Here is a 16,869-nt window from a genome sequence, read left to right as displayed (position 1 = left end):
CAGACATCCCGGCATGCTCGTGGAGTCAGCGCTACGTCAGCAGTGATACCGAAACATGGCGGTGTCCACAGCGCAGCGTCGGGCTGCCGCGGCTCGTGCGCTGCTTTTAACTTTTCTCACAGCGCTAACGTTTCACGGCGGCGCGGCCGACGTCGCCGCGGGAGCCTCGACGACACAGGCGCTTCCCCACCGCCGGTTCGAGTACAAGTACAGCTTCAAAGGACCGCACCTGGCTCAGTCCGATGGCAGTATCCCCTTCTGGGTCCACAGCGGCAGTAAGTTCGCACCCGGCGATCAGCATCACCGCGGCGGGTTCCGTGCTTGTTTCAACGTGACACTCGTGGGTCCGCGTGCCTGACGCCGGTGACTGCGCGTTTCCGTTCTGCGCCAGCGCTCAGACGTGGCCGCAGTAGTTTTGTGTGTGCGCATCCAGAAGCGCACGAGGGAGTAAAATGGGCCGGCATCTCCGCTTTATGAGTGTCGGCGGCTCGTTATGAGCCGGGAAACGGTGAGGCGAAGGTCCAGACTGCTGCACAAGTGTGTGCAAAAGTGTTTGAACTTTCCTCCTTCAGAAACGGGCCTCTGGAGTCTTGCATCACTGCCGGCAGTCGGTGGGTGTTGCGTGAGATTACACAGCAAACTGTTCGGAGCGCTGGCGGGATCAATTACACAGCTGATCACAGTTCGGGTGTCACCATCAAACACCCAGTTCAACTCAATGACTGGTTTTCATTCATAAAGTAATTTCACCATCAACCTGTGGCAGTTTTGCTGTTTCAGAATCTAGTTTAGAGACGAGAGAACACACACCATGATAACACTGAAGGGAACACACTCACTCTGCATTACAGTTGTATGAAGAGCTTCTTATAGGACCACATATGCTGCTGGAGCTTGTAACATAATTAGCCATGCGGCAATTTGGGGTATTATATTTTCGGAGAACATCAATCTGAACATGATCTTGTGTGACTGCTCTCTCCTCCACATCAGATGCTATTCCCAGCGCAGACCAGATACGCATCACGCCCTCCCTCAGGAGCCAGAGAGGCTCCGCGTGGACGAAAAATAAAGTCCGCTTTGAGCACTGGGAGGCGGAGGTGACCTTCAGAGTGTCTGGGAGAGGCAGGATGGGAGCTGATGGTCTGGTGAGGAGCTGGGAAGCCACCAGCCACACGATTCTCATACTCACACTAATTCTTACAGAGTGTCTGTCACATGTCTGTATAAACCATTAGTTGTGCTTTGATCGTCTGACAGGCCGTGTGGTTCACATCTGCACAAGGCCTGGACGGCCCCGTGTACGGAGCGGCCGACCAGTGGAACGGAATTGGAATCTTCTTTGACTCTTTTGACAATGACGGAAAGGTTGGTGTCAAATGGGCATTTTCCCAAAATTACCTCACAATACAAACAATACAGTACGTATGATCCTAAAATATTGGGAGGTTTTAAAATGGGCCGTGTTAAAAAGACTCCCGTGTTACTCCCTCATACAACTGGATTATCTGCTACACAGACAACCAGCAGCTACTGTTTTGCTGTTTTTCACAGGTGAAGTAATGGAGGAAGTGTAGTGAAAAAACAAATATCACTGTGTGGTAATCTCTTTCTATACTGTATTACATCATTTGTTTTTTTTTAAGCAAAAATATTTTGTCTGTTTATGGATTGAAAAACAAGCCCATAATATTCACTACTGAATATATTTTATTTGTGCTCAGGTATGGTATTAATATCTAAATATAAGATTACCTCAACACAAAGCCACCTCAGGTCTTCAGATAAAACACGGATTAATGTGTTTTCTTCTTTGTTTTTTTTTCTCATCCTCATTCCAGAAAAATAACCCAGCTATAATTGTTGTGGGAAACAATGGCAAACTTGTTTATGACCATCAAAAGTAAGTAAACAGTTCTTTTGTGCTGCTGCGATGTCATCACCAACTCACATTTTAGCAACTTAAAGAAGATTAGGAAATATGATTGTATTTGCTTGGAAAGTAAATAATCCTTTGTCTTTTCTAATCTCCTCTGGGCCCGTGAAAGCTTTAAATCACTTTTTCAATGCCATTCCTCTGTCATCTTAGAGTTTATAGTTTTTTCTATACCATTAAAATGTTTACAAAAACATACAGGGGCATCAGCGGTCGGCACCTTTCTAGTGATCATGTTTGGCATTTCTGTGCATATGCATTGTGTAGCTCAGTTCTTCAAAGTCGTATTGTTCTCTCCAAATGTTGTTTCCATCCAGCGACGGCAGCACACAAGCCCTCGGCACGTGTTTACGAGACTTTCGCAACAAACCCTATCCCGTCCGAGCCAAAATAACCTACTACAAGAAGACGTTAACGGTAGGAGGCAACATGAACGCTCACATACAAACGCAAGAGCTGAGCATAAACAACACGTGTAACAAAAAATGATGTGTGCAGGTTTATATGAAGTGACATTTAACACTTTACATTTTCTGCTGTATTTGTGGTTTCTCACCAGGTCTTGATTAACAACGGTTTCACTCCAGACAAAGAGGACTATGAGTTCTGCACAAAGGTCGACAATATGATCATTCCCAGTGAGGGCTTCTTTGGAGTTTCAGCTGCCACTGGTGGTTTAGCAGGTATTCATTTACCGTTTAAGGAACTGTGTGCCCTTTTAAAAAAAACACAGTTTCTCCCTGTAGGCGTCTTAGTTTCAGCTAAACAGTTAAGTCCAAATCCTGGTGAAAAACAAAGTTTTGTAGCTTTTTTGTTACTACTGAAAGATAAGTATACAAATCATTTAAGTTTACCAATAAATATTTAACGTTATTCCTATTAATACTATCACAGAAAATGGACTTTCTCATTGTGATTGCTCTGTAGTGATGGTGGTATTTCTTGTGCCACTGTAAAGTGCCTCTCTACCATTATCTAATTCAGACTTTCTTTGCTCCATCAGATGACCATGATGTTTTGTCCTTCTTGTTATTCAGACTCACAGAACCAGGCCAGCAACCGGTAACTATATTTTCCTACATCTTCTAATATGTTCACAGTCCTGTGTGTGCGTGTGTGTGCGCTCCATACTCTCTCTGAAGCAGTGTGTGTCTGTGCACACGTGCATGCATGTGCCCGGTAGAAGCATGGCCTCTATTGAGCTCAGAGAGGTTTTTTTTTTGTCTTTTCCATTGAAGCCCCCACCTGAATCTGAGATTCCTAAGGAAGAGAAGGACAAGTACCAGGAGGAATTTCAGAACTTCCAGCAAGAGCTTGACAAAAAGAAAGAGGAGTTTCAGAAAGAGCACCCAGACGTCCAAGCAGAGCCAAGTTAGTTTGCTAAAACCTAATTCATTGTGTAAAATACAAAAATGAATGAAATAATAAATAGTTTTGTGTTTTGTACTGCAGAGTTTAAATTATTTAGAAAAATGGATCCCACACTGAGACTTTAAAGAGAGCTGATTTTCTTGCTACTGCTCATAACCTTGGATTTTTATCTTTTCAGTTGAAGACTTTTACGAGAGCGTGAACGAAAGGGAGATCCGTCAGGTGTTCGAAGGCCAGAACAGGATCCATATGGAGATCAAACAGCTCCACCGGCAGCTCGCCATGATCCTGGATGAGCAACGCCGATATGTGTCTGTTATTACCGATGAGATTGCCAAGAAAGGGACGGTTGCTGAGTCAGGACAGGTAGGCGGGTCACGAGCTGCTGAATCACTTAGAGTCATTTAGAAATTGCTATTTCACATCAACAAAATTGCAAGGAGCCAAACAATATTGATCAGAGAAACATGGGAAAGAAATGATGCTAAAAATGATAAAAAAAGATAAATAATAACCTCACACCTTTATCAACCTTGATATGACTGTGCATTGTTCCTCTTTCAGTTGGATTCTGCCGGGCATCAGATTGGCTCTGTCATAGCCACCCAGCAAGAAGTCCTAAGGAACCTGAATGAGCTGAGGTAAGCTAGTGCCAGTGGTTGACTGTGGTCACTCTTAGAAATTAGCTCTTGTTTTTGAAGCAGAAGTACAAAGACAGAAAAACAAGGGAAATCCTGTTGGTCAAATCCCTGAAATCGGATTTAATCCCAGGATGCAGGGGCTGCAACATCACAGGTGTCTGCAATCCTGATAATCCAGCTGCAGTTACGGCTTCCAGCTGCATATGCAGGCGCATGCACACGGGATGATCGTCACACTGCTCCCATCTTAGCTTTTCAGTTCTTTGTTGCATCTACTTTATTAGTGCATAAAGATGCTAATGCTAACATGGTGCAGCTCAGAGAGTTAATGGATGGTGTGTTCTCTGTGGCTCAAAGGACTCATGACTTTTTGGTTAAAGCTGTATTTTTAACTCTTCTTTAAAACCTTTAAATGAGTCAGTGATTACCAAGTTTTTTCACCAAGTGTTGTCCCAAATAGTTAGTTATAAAAAATCCAGGTACTGTGCTAATTTATACTTAATCTTTAAGTTATTATTTGTCAGAATTTACTTCACGTTAACCTATTTCATTACTTATTTGTTGCAATTGAAGAAACTGGGTCTAATTTCTCAGTAATGTCACTGGTTCTGCTGACATATCTGACGGTCTTAATTTCAACACACCATCTGTATGAAGAATTAATCAGAGTAACAGAATATTAAAGATTTTGCGGTAGGTAACATTAATCTTTTAGTCTCGTGTATCATAAAAGAACCAAGCTGTTGATATGCCCTAAATCCAACAAGACATTCATCCTCAATTGATTTTGCATAAATGATGTTCTTCATTGTAATCTTGACCTATAACTGCCCTTGGACCTATTCAGTCTTTTAAATGCGTCATGTACTTTTCTTTTTTACTGAGGTCAGTCAGTAAGTGAATAAATGGCAGGGAAAGAAGTTGCTGTAATTGTATTAAACTGTATTAAAACGTATCGCACAGAGGAAAGTTTAAGATGAGGTGACGCAGGAATAAGCTGATTGACACCATAAATCAGTTCAGGCTTGCAAAAGGCTGCAGCTGCCCCCACTAATGTGCTAATCTGTATTACTCTGTACATGTAGATTAAGGGCTCCGTTTATCTTGACTCGTCTTTTAAACGCAGAGTTTGTGATGGGACTCTCTGGATATCCAGAGAGGGGTTTCTACTCATAAATGGGTCACTTGGAGGAGATGAAGATTAGACGTAGGCTTTAATAAATGCTCATTTACTTTCTCAAGGGAGATTTTTTTCCCTTTTGGCGAAACAAATTAGATTTTGTTTATATTTCATCTGGGCCGTCCTAAGTGACCGCAGCCATGTGGCTGAGCAAGAAAAGGCCACGTCTTAGCACAGTTTTGACCATATAAACGGGCAAAACATGGTTTCCCTCCAATTGATTTCTTGTCACAGTCCCCCCTTAGAGCCTTTACCCTAATGCTGCTGGAATTCCTTTCATTTGTCCCGTCCCTTCTTTCCTCATAATCGTCTTAGACGTGTTTAAGACGATAAAAGAAACTTATTGCTTCCTCGCTGGAAGTAATCAAATTTAAAAAATTACATTTTGTTTAGAAATATGATCCAGGCTTAGACGTCTTTATTATCTTCTGGCCATGGTTTACTGGAGAAATTGAAAGTGCGGATTGACGCTTCACTTTCACAGCCAGTTTTTTGTTGCTTTACTTTAGGGAAATGTAAATTTCTAACTTTAGCTGGAACTATAGAAAATGACAATCCAGGATATAAACATATCTATTTCTTAGACTAAGTGTCGCGGACTTGGTGTGACAGTATTACTCTAAACATATAATTGGATTTCTGTATCGCATTAGCAGATATTGGTGATGGCTTTTATCCCTTTACACAGTTTTTGCCGTTCTCTTACTCATACTTAAACGAATAATTCAACATTGAGGAACATCTTCTCTTGAATCCATTCAGCCTCATAGCCACTGTTGGGTTCACCTGTATGTCTTGTTTATAGACTTTATAAGCTGAAGCCAACAGAAAGGAGCAATAATAAACATACAGTAGCATTATCACCTTTCTAATGGCTTGAGAGATACTGAGATATTGAACTGTACTGAATGAGCCTGTAGAACTGAATCGTGTAGAATCCTCTACACGCAGCCTGTAGAACTGAATCTACAGGCTGCGCACACAGTCCCTCACCCTTAGAGTCACCAGCAGTTTTGCTTTTTTGTTTTCAATCACAGTTTTTATTTCATCTTTGGCATCATGTCTGAACTCAGGATTGCATTTGCCAGATCCTGTTCCTCTGTGATCCGTTTCTTAACCCACAGGACTTGTAATCTGTTGTAAGAACATGTTTTTATAAGGGATTAATTTAGCAATCATGACCTCTTTTATCAGATGGTAATTTTCTGTTTTTCAAACTTGAGAATATGTAGCCTCCGGTGAATAGGGATTAAAAGATTAATTTTGAACAATTTGTACTAGTGTAAACATACGATGCCATGAAGCATATTCACTGTACGTCATGTTTCCCCAACATGAATTCACTCAATACGTGTATCGCACGGTGAGAAAGAAACATTTGGACTATTTGGCTGCAATATTTATGTGGTATTAAAAGGCTGTTGAACTTCTTTATGACAGTCCTTTGGGGGAACAGTTGCTTTATTAATGTTTATGGGACAAGCCTTACAGGCTCTGGTGGCCCTCTGGCCTGGAACCGCTCTCTGACTGTGTCATCTCATCTCTTTGTCTTTGCAGAAATTCCTTTTTCGAGTCACTGAAACAGATTGGTTCGGTCCAGCACCAGGGAAATCCAGGAGGTATGGGGACATATGAGACCATTCAGCATTTCAATGACATCAAGGAGCATCTGCACACAGTCAGAAGAGACGTGGAGCACCTGGTGCAGCGAAATGTTCAGGTATTGATCCAAGTGGGTTTTCCCTCTGAGCGACGCCTATAAAGCAGATCAGGATGTAATTCTATCTCTGTGTGTTGTCCCAGAATCCTGGTGAGAAGGCTGTGAAGTGCCCCGAGGTGCCTCCTATGCCTTCATGCTTATCCACTGTTCACTTTGCAGTCTTCATTGTCATACAGTCAGTTCTGTTTCTCTGCTACGTCATGTACAAGTAAGACATCAATGTTTGTTTTTTAATTCCACTGATTATTATAAAAGCAGTCCAAGAAACATAGTCAGAACCAGAGTAATAATTAGAAAAACTGCTAGGTTTCTGTAGAGTTTTGGGAGTTGTAGTTTTTTAGTTCAAAAGGTATTTGTACAAAATATTGGATAACTGTAAAACTGAAAAATCCTGAGTTAGTGTATATGTGCCTGTGGAGTGACTCTAATGCTTAGCGTCTCCTCTTCTTGCAGAAGTCAACAGGAAGCAGCTGCAAAGAAATTCTTTTGATGGTTCTTTTGAGTAAATGTTCCTTTCGGCAACTTTTTATTTGATTATGATCAGATTGTAAGTTATTGTACTTGAAAAATTTGGTTTTGTTGAAAAGGTTTGTTTTAATTAATTGCAGATTTTTATTAATTTGATTGGTAAGTTGGTATGTATGAATGATGTATTAAATAGTATTGCTCTGGATCTGATGATGTATCATGATCTTTACAGTATTTTTGTTTGGTCAGATCCTCAGATTTTGTTTTCAAAAGCTACAATCTGCCACATGAAACTGAACTGAAAACAAAACAAACCTGTGTTTTGAACTGTGCAATTTTGTATAAAATAATGCTGATAATTAAAAATCTCAAGAAGAAAAAGTCTGTTTTGACTGATTCAGAATCAGAAACTCGATGATGGAGCGATGGGCTGGAAATCAGAAATCAATCAGAGCCGTCTCCACCCCTCCTCGTCCTCGTGTCAATCATCCTCCCACTAAACAATAGCACGGCATGAAGGAAGGCTCCAGTTGGGATAAACAAGGCTGTAATCCTGCCCCTCTCTGCTCTGCTTGATTTCTGCAGTAGGCTATAAGCTGCACACGGGCCGGCCCATACTTTACTAATATGATTAAGTACCAGTGGACACAAGTAGCATATGTGCAGCAACAAACTGAGGACACCCCTATCAAAACCCATGTTCGATAAGCGATGGCCCTGCTTCTACTAAAGAACAATTCAAATTAAAAAGGAACGAACATCGACAAAGGTCTGCATGATTTAAAAATAGAGCGAAAACAGGCCATCTGCCTCTTAGTATAGTGGAGCAGGGAGGATTAAATCCAGATTATGGCCGGGGCAAAAAACGCGTGCATGTGTGTGTGCAAATGCTCGCGTACGTGTCTGTTGCTTGCCGTCAGTGTGTCCTTGGCTCCATAGACAAGCAGCAGGTTAGCTAGAGAGTTAACCACTGGATTTGACGGCTATAGGAAGACAAAGCGGAGGACGCCGTAACTGGGAGCAGAGGAACCTCTTCGTCGCAGAGCACACGGCCCCGTAGCTCCAGATGGCTTTCTTGATCAAGAGCATGATTGGAAACCCCCTGTCAGGAATGGGTCTTGGCGGTGGAGGTGACAAAGAAGAGGAGGCCACCCCCTCCGATCCAGCCAAGGCAGCAGGAATGACACGCGAGGAGTATGAAGAGTACCAAAAGCAGTTGGTGGAGGAGAAGTAAGTAGCGACTCAGATAGAGCTCTTCTGTCAATACATGCCAATGGTCCAGGAAAACAACATGGCTGCTGAATATGACGTGACCTTGACAAACAGCTATCTGCTTTGTCCATTTTTACGACCACGCTACAGTGTCATTCATATGCAAACCTGACTCAATGTGACTGCACTGAACTTATTCCCATTTTCATGCCAATACATTGCATTATTTCAGATTTATGTTGAAGGTCAAAGCAGCAGCGACTGCAGAGTTCAGTGCATTTTCTACATAATAATCCACTGAGGTTAAAGGTCACGCTGGACCTGGATCAATAATCTCTCATGATCTGTCATCTGCTTCTGCTTCAAAGATAGTTTCAGCCACCATCCAATGAGTGACTGAAAACAGTGGGTCTACACTATGGACTCAAGGGGAAGCACATTTCGCAATTAAACCAGAAAAAGCCAATAAATGTTGTAATGTAAACAATAGTTTCTATTATTCGGGCTTTTGATAACCAGAGTCAACGTTTCAGCTTCAGACAGACCCAGCAAGTCAGTATTACATAAGAAGATTAATCCATCATCTGTGCTCTCTCTCAGGGGAATGAACCTGTGTTTTAACATGCAGCATAAAGTGACCGTGACCACATAAAGTAAACTGTACACATTCAGCCTGGCAGAAGTAGTGGCTTGATAAGAAGCACTGCCCACAGTCTTGTTGTTGCGGCTTCTTGGCTTGATTTCAAATCTGCTTGCCTCAGTCTGGCCTAATAATACCACCTTTAATTGGCTGAGGGGAAGGGTGTAAGTCTAGTCCTGAAAATTCAGGAAGCACAGGTTCTCACTCGAGAGTGGTTCTGAGGAGGAGAGTCGTCACACGTAGAGTAATTAAAGCCCCAACTAAGAAAGCACCAATAATTACACGACCAGGAACTATGCATTAAGTAGATTTGCATATCCTGCAATGTTGTATGCTGCAAAATAAAACTTCCAAAAGTTGCAAATATTTTATCTGGCTTATACAAAATCACTATAATTCAACTGTAATGTTTAACACTAAAGTTATACGTTGGTGCAAATGACAATTCAGGTGAACAACACAGTATTTGTGGGTCATGTTATCATGCAGTAAATGTCATTTTATTGTAAACCTTCTGATGAAGAAAAAGCAAGGAGGAAAGACTCATTACAAAAGTATGAGGATTATGCTTATTAAAATAATTTATAAACACTGCTCCAATGCAACAATGACACAAAAGCTTACAAATATATATATAAATGAAAGGTTAAAGAATTTAACTAAACTATTTTTCCCATTGTTATCGCTAGACAAAGATTTTACTTTAACCTACAGTAGGTTGGCTGTATTGAGGCTTTTGTTTGTATTGTATGTATTGAGGCTTATTGTTTTTTCTATTACAGGATGGCGAGAGATGCAGATTTCTTGCATAAGAAGGCGGAGAGGGCAACCCTCAGGGTGTGCCTCAGAGAGAAATACAGGCTGCCAAAGGTAAACAAACACGAATCAGTGTCAATCCCATTTCAAACAGTCATTCGGGTGCAATACTTTGACTCCATTTATATTAATATATATATAGAGAGAGAGATATATATTGACGGTAAGAGGTTTATAGTTGTAAGATGACATGTTTGTCAACACTGACTACATCCCCTATGATACAATGATGAGTTTTATGTAGCCGTTAAGCACCAGCTGGGTCCATTAGTGCTGCAGGTCAGGAAGAAGATGAACCATTTATTACATGTTTGCTTTCAAATGCTAAACAATAGGGATTAAAGTCACTATCCTCAATGCATGCATCCACGTACACTTATGTGTTATATTTTAGACTTTACGCTTCACTGGACAAAGCAGGACAAAGTGTCTCATGCACCCAGGTAGACCGTCAAAACGCTGCTTCACGCTTAGCTGAGGTGCTCCACATCTGACGGCAGCACTTGGCAGCTGCAGACAACAGAATCGGTGCCAGCGGATTAGCGGAGGACGACATTCAACCGACGTCCTCGAGACACTGGCCTCTGTGTGCCATATTGCACCTAGAGTCTTACAAAGCCACATGCCAGCGAGCAGGTGTCCCAGGCTCATTAGGGAGGACAAGGCTTTAAGAAAGAGCTTCTTCTGTGGATGTAAACTAAGCAAGTGCACGAGAACACACTTAGAGAAAGATCTGTAATGGAGGGAGCAAAAACGGAACGTTGGGACTTTGCTGAATTCAAGTATTTAATTATTAATTCTATTCTACAAGATGTCCTCTGGCACACGTACATGATTTAAAGTGAGATTTAGAATTCCAGTTTGGGTAGAGACAGGAAGTCGGTGCTTTTCAGGTCATAGAATGTGTGAGAAGATGTGAGTAGACGGACGTTGGGAGTCAGAGAGCAAAGGCCACGGCAGGTTTGAGATAATCCCCCAGATTGGCAGAAGACGGTGGCCGTATATGGCACAACTACCCTAGATATTTAGTGTAACTGGTTGGAAAACCATTTTAGATTTTTCTATGATACTGTAGATTATGCCACAAAAAGAAATTGTAGGCTATGCAGATATTTGTATATCCTGGAATGTCTTAGTTGGATTAGGACATATTCATTAGTCTGTGTTGTTTGGACAGTTGTCTTACATTACAATAGAAGCACATTCGTGAGAAGACACGTGTACAGTATGTTTTGGAAACCTGGGCAGAGAAACAGCATGCTAATCCCACAAAAAGCTCTCCTGTGAGCTTTTAAGTTGTTTACTTCAGCAAATAATGCTTTATTGTCGTTCAACAAACTGTGTATTTACATGAAACTATCTAAAACAGACGAACGTGTGACTTTTTAAGACTAAGCTTTGAGAAAGTTCAGGATTCTGACCTGGTTTCTGTCGCGATGTCGCCGTCCGCAGAGCGAGCAGGATGAGAACATGATCGAGATAGCCGGCGACGACGTGGACGTGCCGGAGGAGCTGCTGAAGATGGTGGACGAGGACGCCACGGAGGAGGAGGGCAAGGACTCCATCATGGGCCAGATTCAAAACTTGCAGAACATGGACATGGACCAGCTGAAGGAGAAGGCCTCGGCCACCGTCACCGAGCTGAAGAGCAAAGCGGAGGAGAAGTGCTCCGTCATGTGAACGCTTTGAATGATGGAGAAGGAGACAAAGGGAGAACGGAAAGAACAGCATTTCAACACCTTCTGAGAATCTACACACCACGAAGTCCATTATATTACAAATTTTTAAATAAAAATGACTTATCATAAAAAACCTACTGAAGGGAAAACAGTATTGTAAAATGTTACCCAACAGCTTGTTGGTAAAAAATATACAGCTGCTCACACAATGACCAGAAACGGTTTAAAATGATGTCCAGGAACCTGTGTCCCCTAATAACTGTTCAAACTAATGATGTAGAAAAGTAATTTTCCCTGAAAACTCCAGTGTTCATATTTACACCTTTTTCACGTGGTCCCGAGCCACAGTAAACATTAAACTGCTGATTATTTGTGCTCTAATCTGAGATAGTTTTGTCTCTGATGCACTTACATAATCCACCAAGAGTTCCACCTTAACCAAGTTAAGAACCAATCCTCTGTTTAAAGTGTCGGATTATCTAGATTTCTTTTCTTTTTTGTATGTGTGTTTGGGTTAATTATAACATTTAGCTTTTCTTTTGATGTTGTTACCAGACAAGTAACCTTTAATATTTTGACCTGCTGACTTGTCCTCATCCAGACTTTATTTATCATAGAAACTGTCCGGCCTGTCCGAACATTTGCACATTTGCACAAATCATGACTTTAAAATACTGATTGCTTATTCCATAAAATAAAATCATTGTACATAAACACTGTTATGTAATTGTACTTTAAAGTGATAAATAAATATATGTCTCAAATAAACAAAAAATACCGAATAAATGTTAATTTATGTAAAATTACACTGTTATGTAATTATCTTGATATTATTAAATGTTTCCTTATGTTTAATATCAAATCCTTGTGCGTTATAAAGTGGTCGATACTCTGTTAAAACCATTAAACATATAAAGCTTAATCATCTGATTAATCCCATTTACAGTCAGTGTTGATGCAGCGAATAACGAAATGGGTCTTAATTTAATTGGGCATTATCCAAACACTTGTTGGGGACGATTAAGCAAAACAGAGCGGAGGGAGGAACGAATCCTCTACATTTGGAGTTTCACAGCAACCCAAGTTTAAATGGCCGTGGATTTGTAAAGTCTGGAGATTACAGACTAATAGGATCAGTAGAGCCAAGTTTGCCAGGCCTGGTTCTCTCTGTATGAGCAGAGCAGATGGGGATGGTTAGCCAAAAGTAAAGGACAGGATAAATGAAGGAAATGCTGTTCACTCGTAGTTATTGATATGGTCAGAGTCCGTGTATTGTTAACAACCTCAAAATACAGTTAATTGGCGTGGTTTTAAATCAGTTCAACAACTGAAACAGAGTAAAGAAAAATAACAATAATAGGATTTCCTGAGTCTTTTAACCTGGAGGGCCTGAAGTCAGAGGCCTTTAGCGTCTGTCTGCAGAGACGCCGTCCTCATGATCCCCTGCTCTCATAAAACACACCGGCTGAATGAAGCCCAGCGCAGAACAGATGTCGGCACCCCCAGCTTTGTAAAGCGACAGGAAGTTAGAAAAGTTGTGTTGTATAAATAACACTTCAGTGGCTTTTGGGCGCAGATGAAGACAGTGCTCAGTTAGCATCTCTCTTTCTCTCCCTGTGCCCTCTCTCCTCTTAGCCAAACAAAGGATAAGGTCACCTTCTGTAATTAGGAAAAGCTAAATAGTTTTAGGGGTTTTAACTCTTTTGAGTAAAATAATGTAATCCCCTTAAGCAGGATTACCACACTGTTGTCAATCTTTGTTTGCTGTTAAGTGGTTATGTTCCAAAATTGTTATTGTTTGGGCTTTGTCGCCTTCTTTGGCTCAGCGCCTGTAAGAAACAGGCTGGAGAAAGTGTGAATGGTTCATAAATCATAATAAGCCCATTAATGTCTATAATTGCTTTAATTCACCATGTAGGTGCAACATTTTTTTTATTTTGGTCATCTCGGTTTATTTAATAAAACAAGTTATTCTAATAAAAGATCTATTCATTTGTGGCAACAATATATTGACGCTTTGATTAAATATTAAGCTGTCATCTTGCAATCCATGTCCTCAGCAGAAATCCCGCAATTATGATTTTGCTGTAACTTAATCTGTGGGACTAATCTTCCTCTTTTTTTCACAGACTAACATGAACATGACATCTGGAGGAGTGGAAAGATGGTTTTAAGATTTATGTAAGTAGGTTTAGAGCCAGCACTGACCGATGCACTTGAGATGGGGCGGAGTCACGAGCCGTGTTGCGCTTGTGTCCGCGTGGGCGACCAGTTAGTTACCCCTGAATCCAGCAGGACGTCCCCTCTCTGACGTGAGGCGGGGGGTGCCGCAGGAGCAGGGGGGGACTTCTGGCCGGCGCTGCTTTAAAAGCCCCCACTGAGGACGCTCCACGACCACTGAGCGCAACACGGGCGCAACTGGTGCGTGACCATTGCGCGCAACTTTCCCAGACACCGGGCTGTAATATAAACTTTGCAGGAAATTCTGAAAAGAACTCGGGAGTGCGTGTGTTTGATTTGAACTGTTTTTTTTTTAACTTCATCGACCAATGTGGCTTCTTGGATCACCCTCCCAAGTGATGATGATGGACGAGCGCCTGTCTCCCTCCACGCGCTCTGTGCAGAGTCCGGGAAACAACCCGTCCACAGTCCACAGCATAGACGCGATACTGGGATTTAAGGAGGACACCATCTTCCACAAATCAGCCGCTTACAGCATGACGGAAAAAGTCAAAGACCCTGAACGCAACGGGAATGTAATTGTAACGCCGGCGAAGAAAAGTCACTACTCAGAAAGTTTTGACAGTAAGTAGATAAGAACATAATTTAATTCCTGAGTTTATAAAGTTTCAGGTTTTTATTTTTTTCTACAGAAAATCAACCAATCATATTTTAAAATTCGTATTTGTCAGCATTTATCAATAATATTAATTATTAAAAAAAATAGTTTTTAATATTTTAAATGTATCTGAACGAAACAACTTTATTATAAGAAGCTCAATGGTTTCTTTGCAGGTGTCGCTGAAGCGTCGCTGTGCCCGGACTCGCCGGACGCGGACGGGAAACTGTCCGACGACGAAAACCCCAAAAAGAAACACCGCCGGAACCGCACCACGTTCACCACCTTCCAGTTACACGAACTGGAAAGAGCTTTCGAGAAGTCCCATTATCCGGACGTGTACAGCAGAGAGGAGCTGGCGCTGAAGGTCAACCTGCCCGAGGTCCGAGTGCAGGTACAGTAAGAGCAGGGCTCCAGATATCAGGCCAATAGATCTGCAACTCCGGCCTTGTGACACAAATATCTGCTGGTATCAGCAATAAATAAAACATTACGTAATATTAAAAAAAAATCGTTAAACTTAAAATAAGACAGGGGAAGAGGTAAGGAAGGGTAATAAAATATATTTAGCAACATATTTAAATAATTTCATTAATTTGTGTAAATATTTACTTTTGTCAATGTTTCCTAAAACTACCTTTCATAGAGTTTTTTTTATTCACATATAATTAAAAAAATATTTTTACATTTTTTGAAATCGTTCCTTTGCAGATTTAACACAGGAATGTTTGGAGTGTTTGAACAGCGTTGTACTTCACAGAAAATATCTTTTTAAAGATCTACTCCTTAATTGAAATAATGTACAGTTGTGAAGCAGAAATGAGCAGAATTGTGTCATAGTGTCACTGTTTGGAGACTTTCATTGTAACAGGCCACCACCTCTGACTGTCTTTAGCTTTTAGCACTGGCTGACCTGCTAAACCCTGTTTCCCTTTGCACACGACGATTAAAACTGAGCCGAGTTCCCTCTCTTTTTCCCCGCCAGGTGTGGTTTCAAAACAGACGAGCGAAGTGGCGTCGGCAGGAGAAGCTGGAGGTGAGCTCCATCAAGCTCCAGGACACCTCCTCCTCCCTGCTCTCCTTCAGCCGCTCCCCCACCAGCGGCCTGGCCCCCGGCCTGCAGCTGGACTCCTGGCTCTCCACGCCGCTCGCCGCCTCCACCTCCCTGCAGTCGCTGCCCGGCTTCATCGGCGGCTCGCAGGGCCTCTCGGGCGCTTACGCGCCCTCCCCCCCCCCCTCCATGCCGTCGTCTCTGCCGGCCTCCTTCCTGAGCTCCCCGGCCCTGGGACCCAGCCCTCACCTGCCCCACATTGGCTCTATGTGCCCCCCGCCCACTGCGTACCAGTGCTCAGCTGATCCAAGGAACTCCAGTATTGCCTCACTGCGGATGAGAGCCAAGGAACACATTCAGTCTATTGGGAAGACGTGGTGATGCGGAGAGTTGGACTAACGAGTGAACGCTGTGCTTCAGGCTGATGGACTGCAACATTTTCAAAGATTTTGATAAAGGATGAAATCTGACATTCAGGACTAGAGACATCGCTGATCTGTGACGGAAGCTGTGAAACCACTGTAAAACACGGAAGTACTGATACACAGTGTTCTTCTCTGCTACTTGTTTATACTGTGAAGTCTGATCCAGTGTTGTGTTACTGTTGTGACAAAAAAAGAACCCGTATCAGTATTATTTTCTCCTGTTGTAGTTGTAAATGGGGTGGCTCCTCTTTTTAGTTCCTTCTTCCCTCGTTTGCATCAAAGATTTATCAAATGTGACTATTTTCTCTATACAATAAACTGTAAAATCCAGCATTAATAATGACTTATTTTTATTGACTGTGTGCAGCATTTGCGATGTCACAAACGCTCTGCTGGCGTCACAGGACACAGAGTTGTCGTCCTCCACTTCCTCCTCCTGTTGTTCTGTGTTTGTCAACCCACTTATTTCCCCCTCATTAACTCTGCTAGACTTTATCCCATTCACTGCTGGCATTAGACTCATAATGACGAGGTGAAAGTGGCTTGTACCTCTTTTGTTCACCGATCATCCGTGGCAAACGTGTTAAGCGAACAGCACAGCGAACTTCCCTTTGGCTAAAAGAGAAACGAGTGTAAACGGTGTCAGACTGTGATCTGTTATATCAACAACTGCTCCTGTCAGCTGATAATAGATGCCATTATTACTGGGGTGTGTATGTGTCTGAGTGTAGCAGATCTTTTTCTTTCAACACTCCTTACATTAACTATTAACTGCTTTGACACTGTAATTTTACATGTTGCTATGACTGATGAATTTCTTAAAATGCAAGAGTTCCTAAAATTATTAGTTTTGCACCATCTGGTGGTCTAAAGTGGTTACTGCATGTGAAT

At 42.0% G+C, this 16,869-nt stretch overlaps 3 protein-coding genes across 3 annotated transcripts; all 3 read left to right on the top strand.

The window, feature by feature from the left end:
* On the top strand, window positions 1-7,697 carry lman1 (lectin, mannose-binding, 1). The gene is made up of 13 exons (XM_029168657.3): window positions 1-275; window positions 994-1,148; window positions 1,261-1,368; window positions 1,842-1,903; window positions 2,254-2,353; window positions 2,496-2,619; window positions 2,940-2,998; window positions 3,175-3,307; window positions 3,486-3,673; window positions 3,872-3,948; window positions 6,686-6,848; window positions 6,932-7,056; window positions 7,302-7,697. Exons 1-13 carry the CDS (start codon window positions 56-58, stop codon window positions 7,336-7,338), a joined length of 1,551 nt encoding a protein of 516 aa, XP_029024490.1. The 5' UTR covers window positions 1-55; the 3' UTR covers window positions 7,339-7,697.
* Window positions 7,698-8,182: 485 nt separating this feature from the next.
* Window positions 8,183-13,591, top strand: cplx4a (complexin 4a). The gene is made up of 3 exons (XM_029168661.3): window positions 8,183-8,546; window positions 9,951-10,038; window positions 11,437-13,591. The coding sequence occupies exons 1-3, from the start codon at window positions 8,383-8,385 to the stop codon at window positions 11,662-11,664; spliced, it is 480 nt and encodes a 159-aa protein (XP_029024494.1). The 5' UTR covers window positions 8,183-8,382; the 3' UTR covers window positions 11,665-13,591.
* A 438-nt stretch (window positions 13,592-14,029) lies between these two features.
* rx3 (retinal homeobox gene 3) lies at window positions 14,030-16,864 on the top strand. Its single transcript, XM_029168660.3, has 3 exons — window positions 14,030-14,468; window positions 14,679-14,896; window positions 15,488-16,864. Exons 1-3 carry the CDS (start codon window positions 14,213-14,215, stop codon window positions 15,932-15,934), a joined length of 921 nt encoding a protein of 306 aa, XP_029024493.1. The 5' UTR covers window positions 14,030-14,212; the 3' UTR covers window positions 15,935-16,864.
* The last annotated feature ends 5 nt before the right edge of the window (window positions 16,865-16,869 follow it).

This window comes from Betta splendens, chromosome 12 (genome assembly GCF_900634795.4).
Source record: "Betta splendens chromosome 12, fBetSpl5.4, whole genome shotgun sequence".
NCBI classification, from domain to species: Eukaryota; Metazoa; Chordata; class Actinopteri; order Anabantiformes; family Osphronemidae; genus Betta; species Betta splendens.
This window is presented reverse-complemented; position numbering and strand designations above follow the sequence as displayed.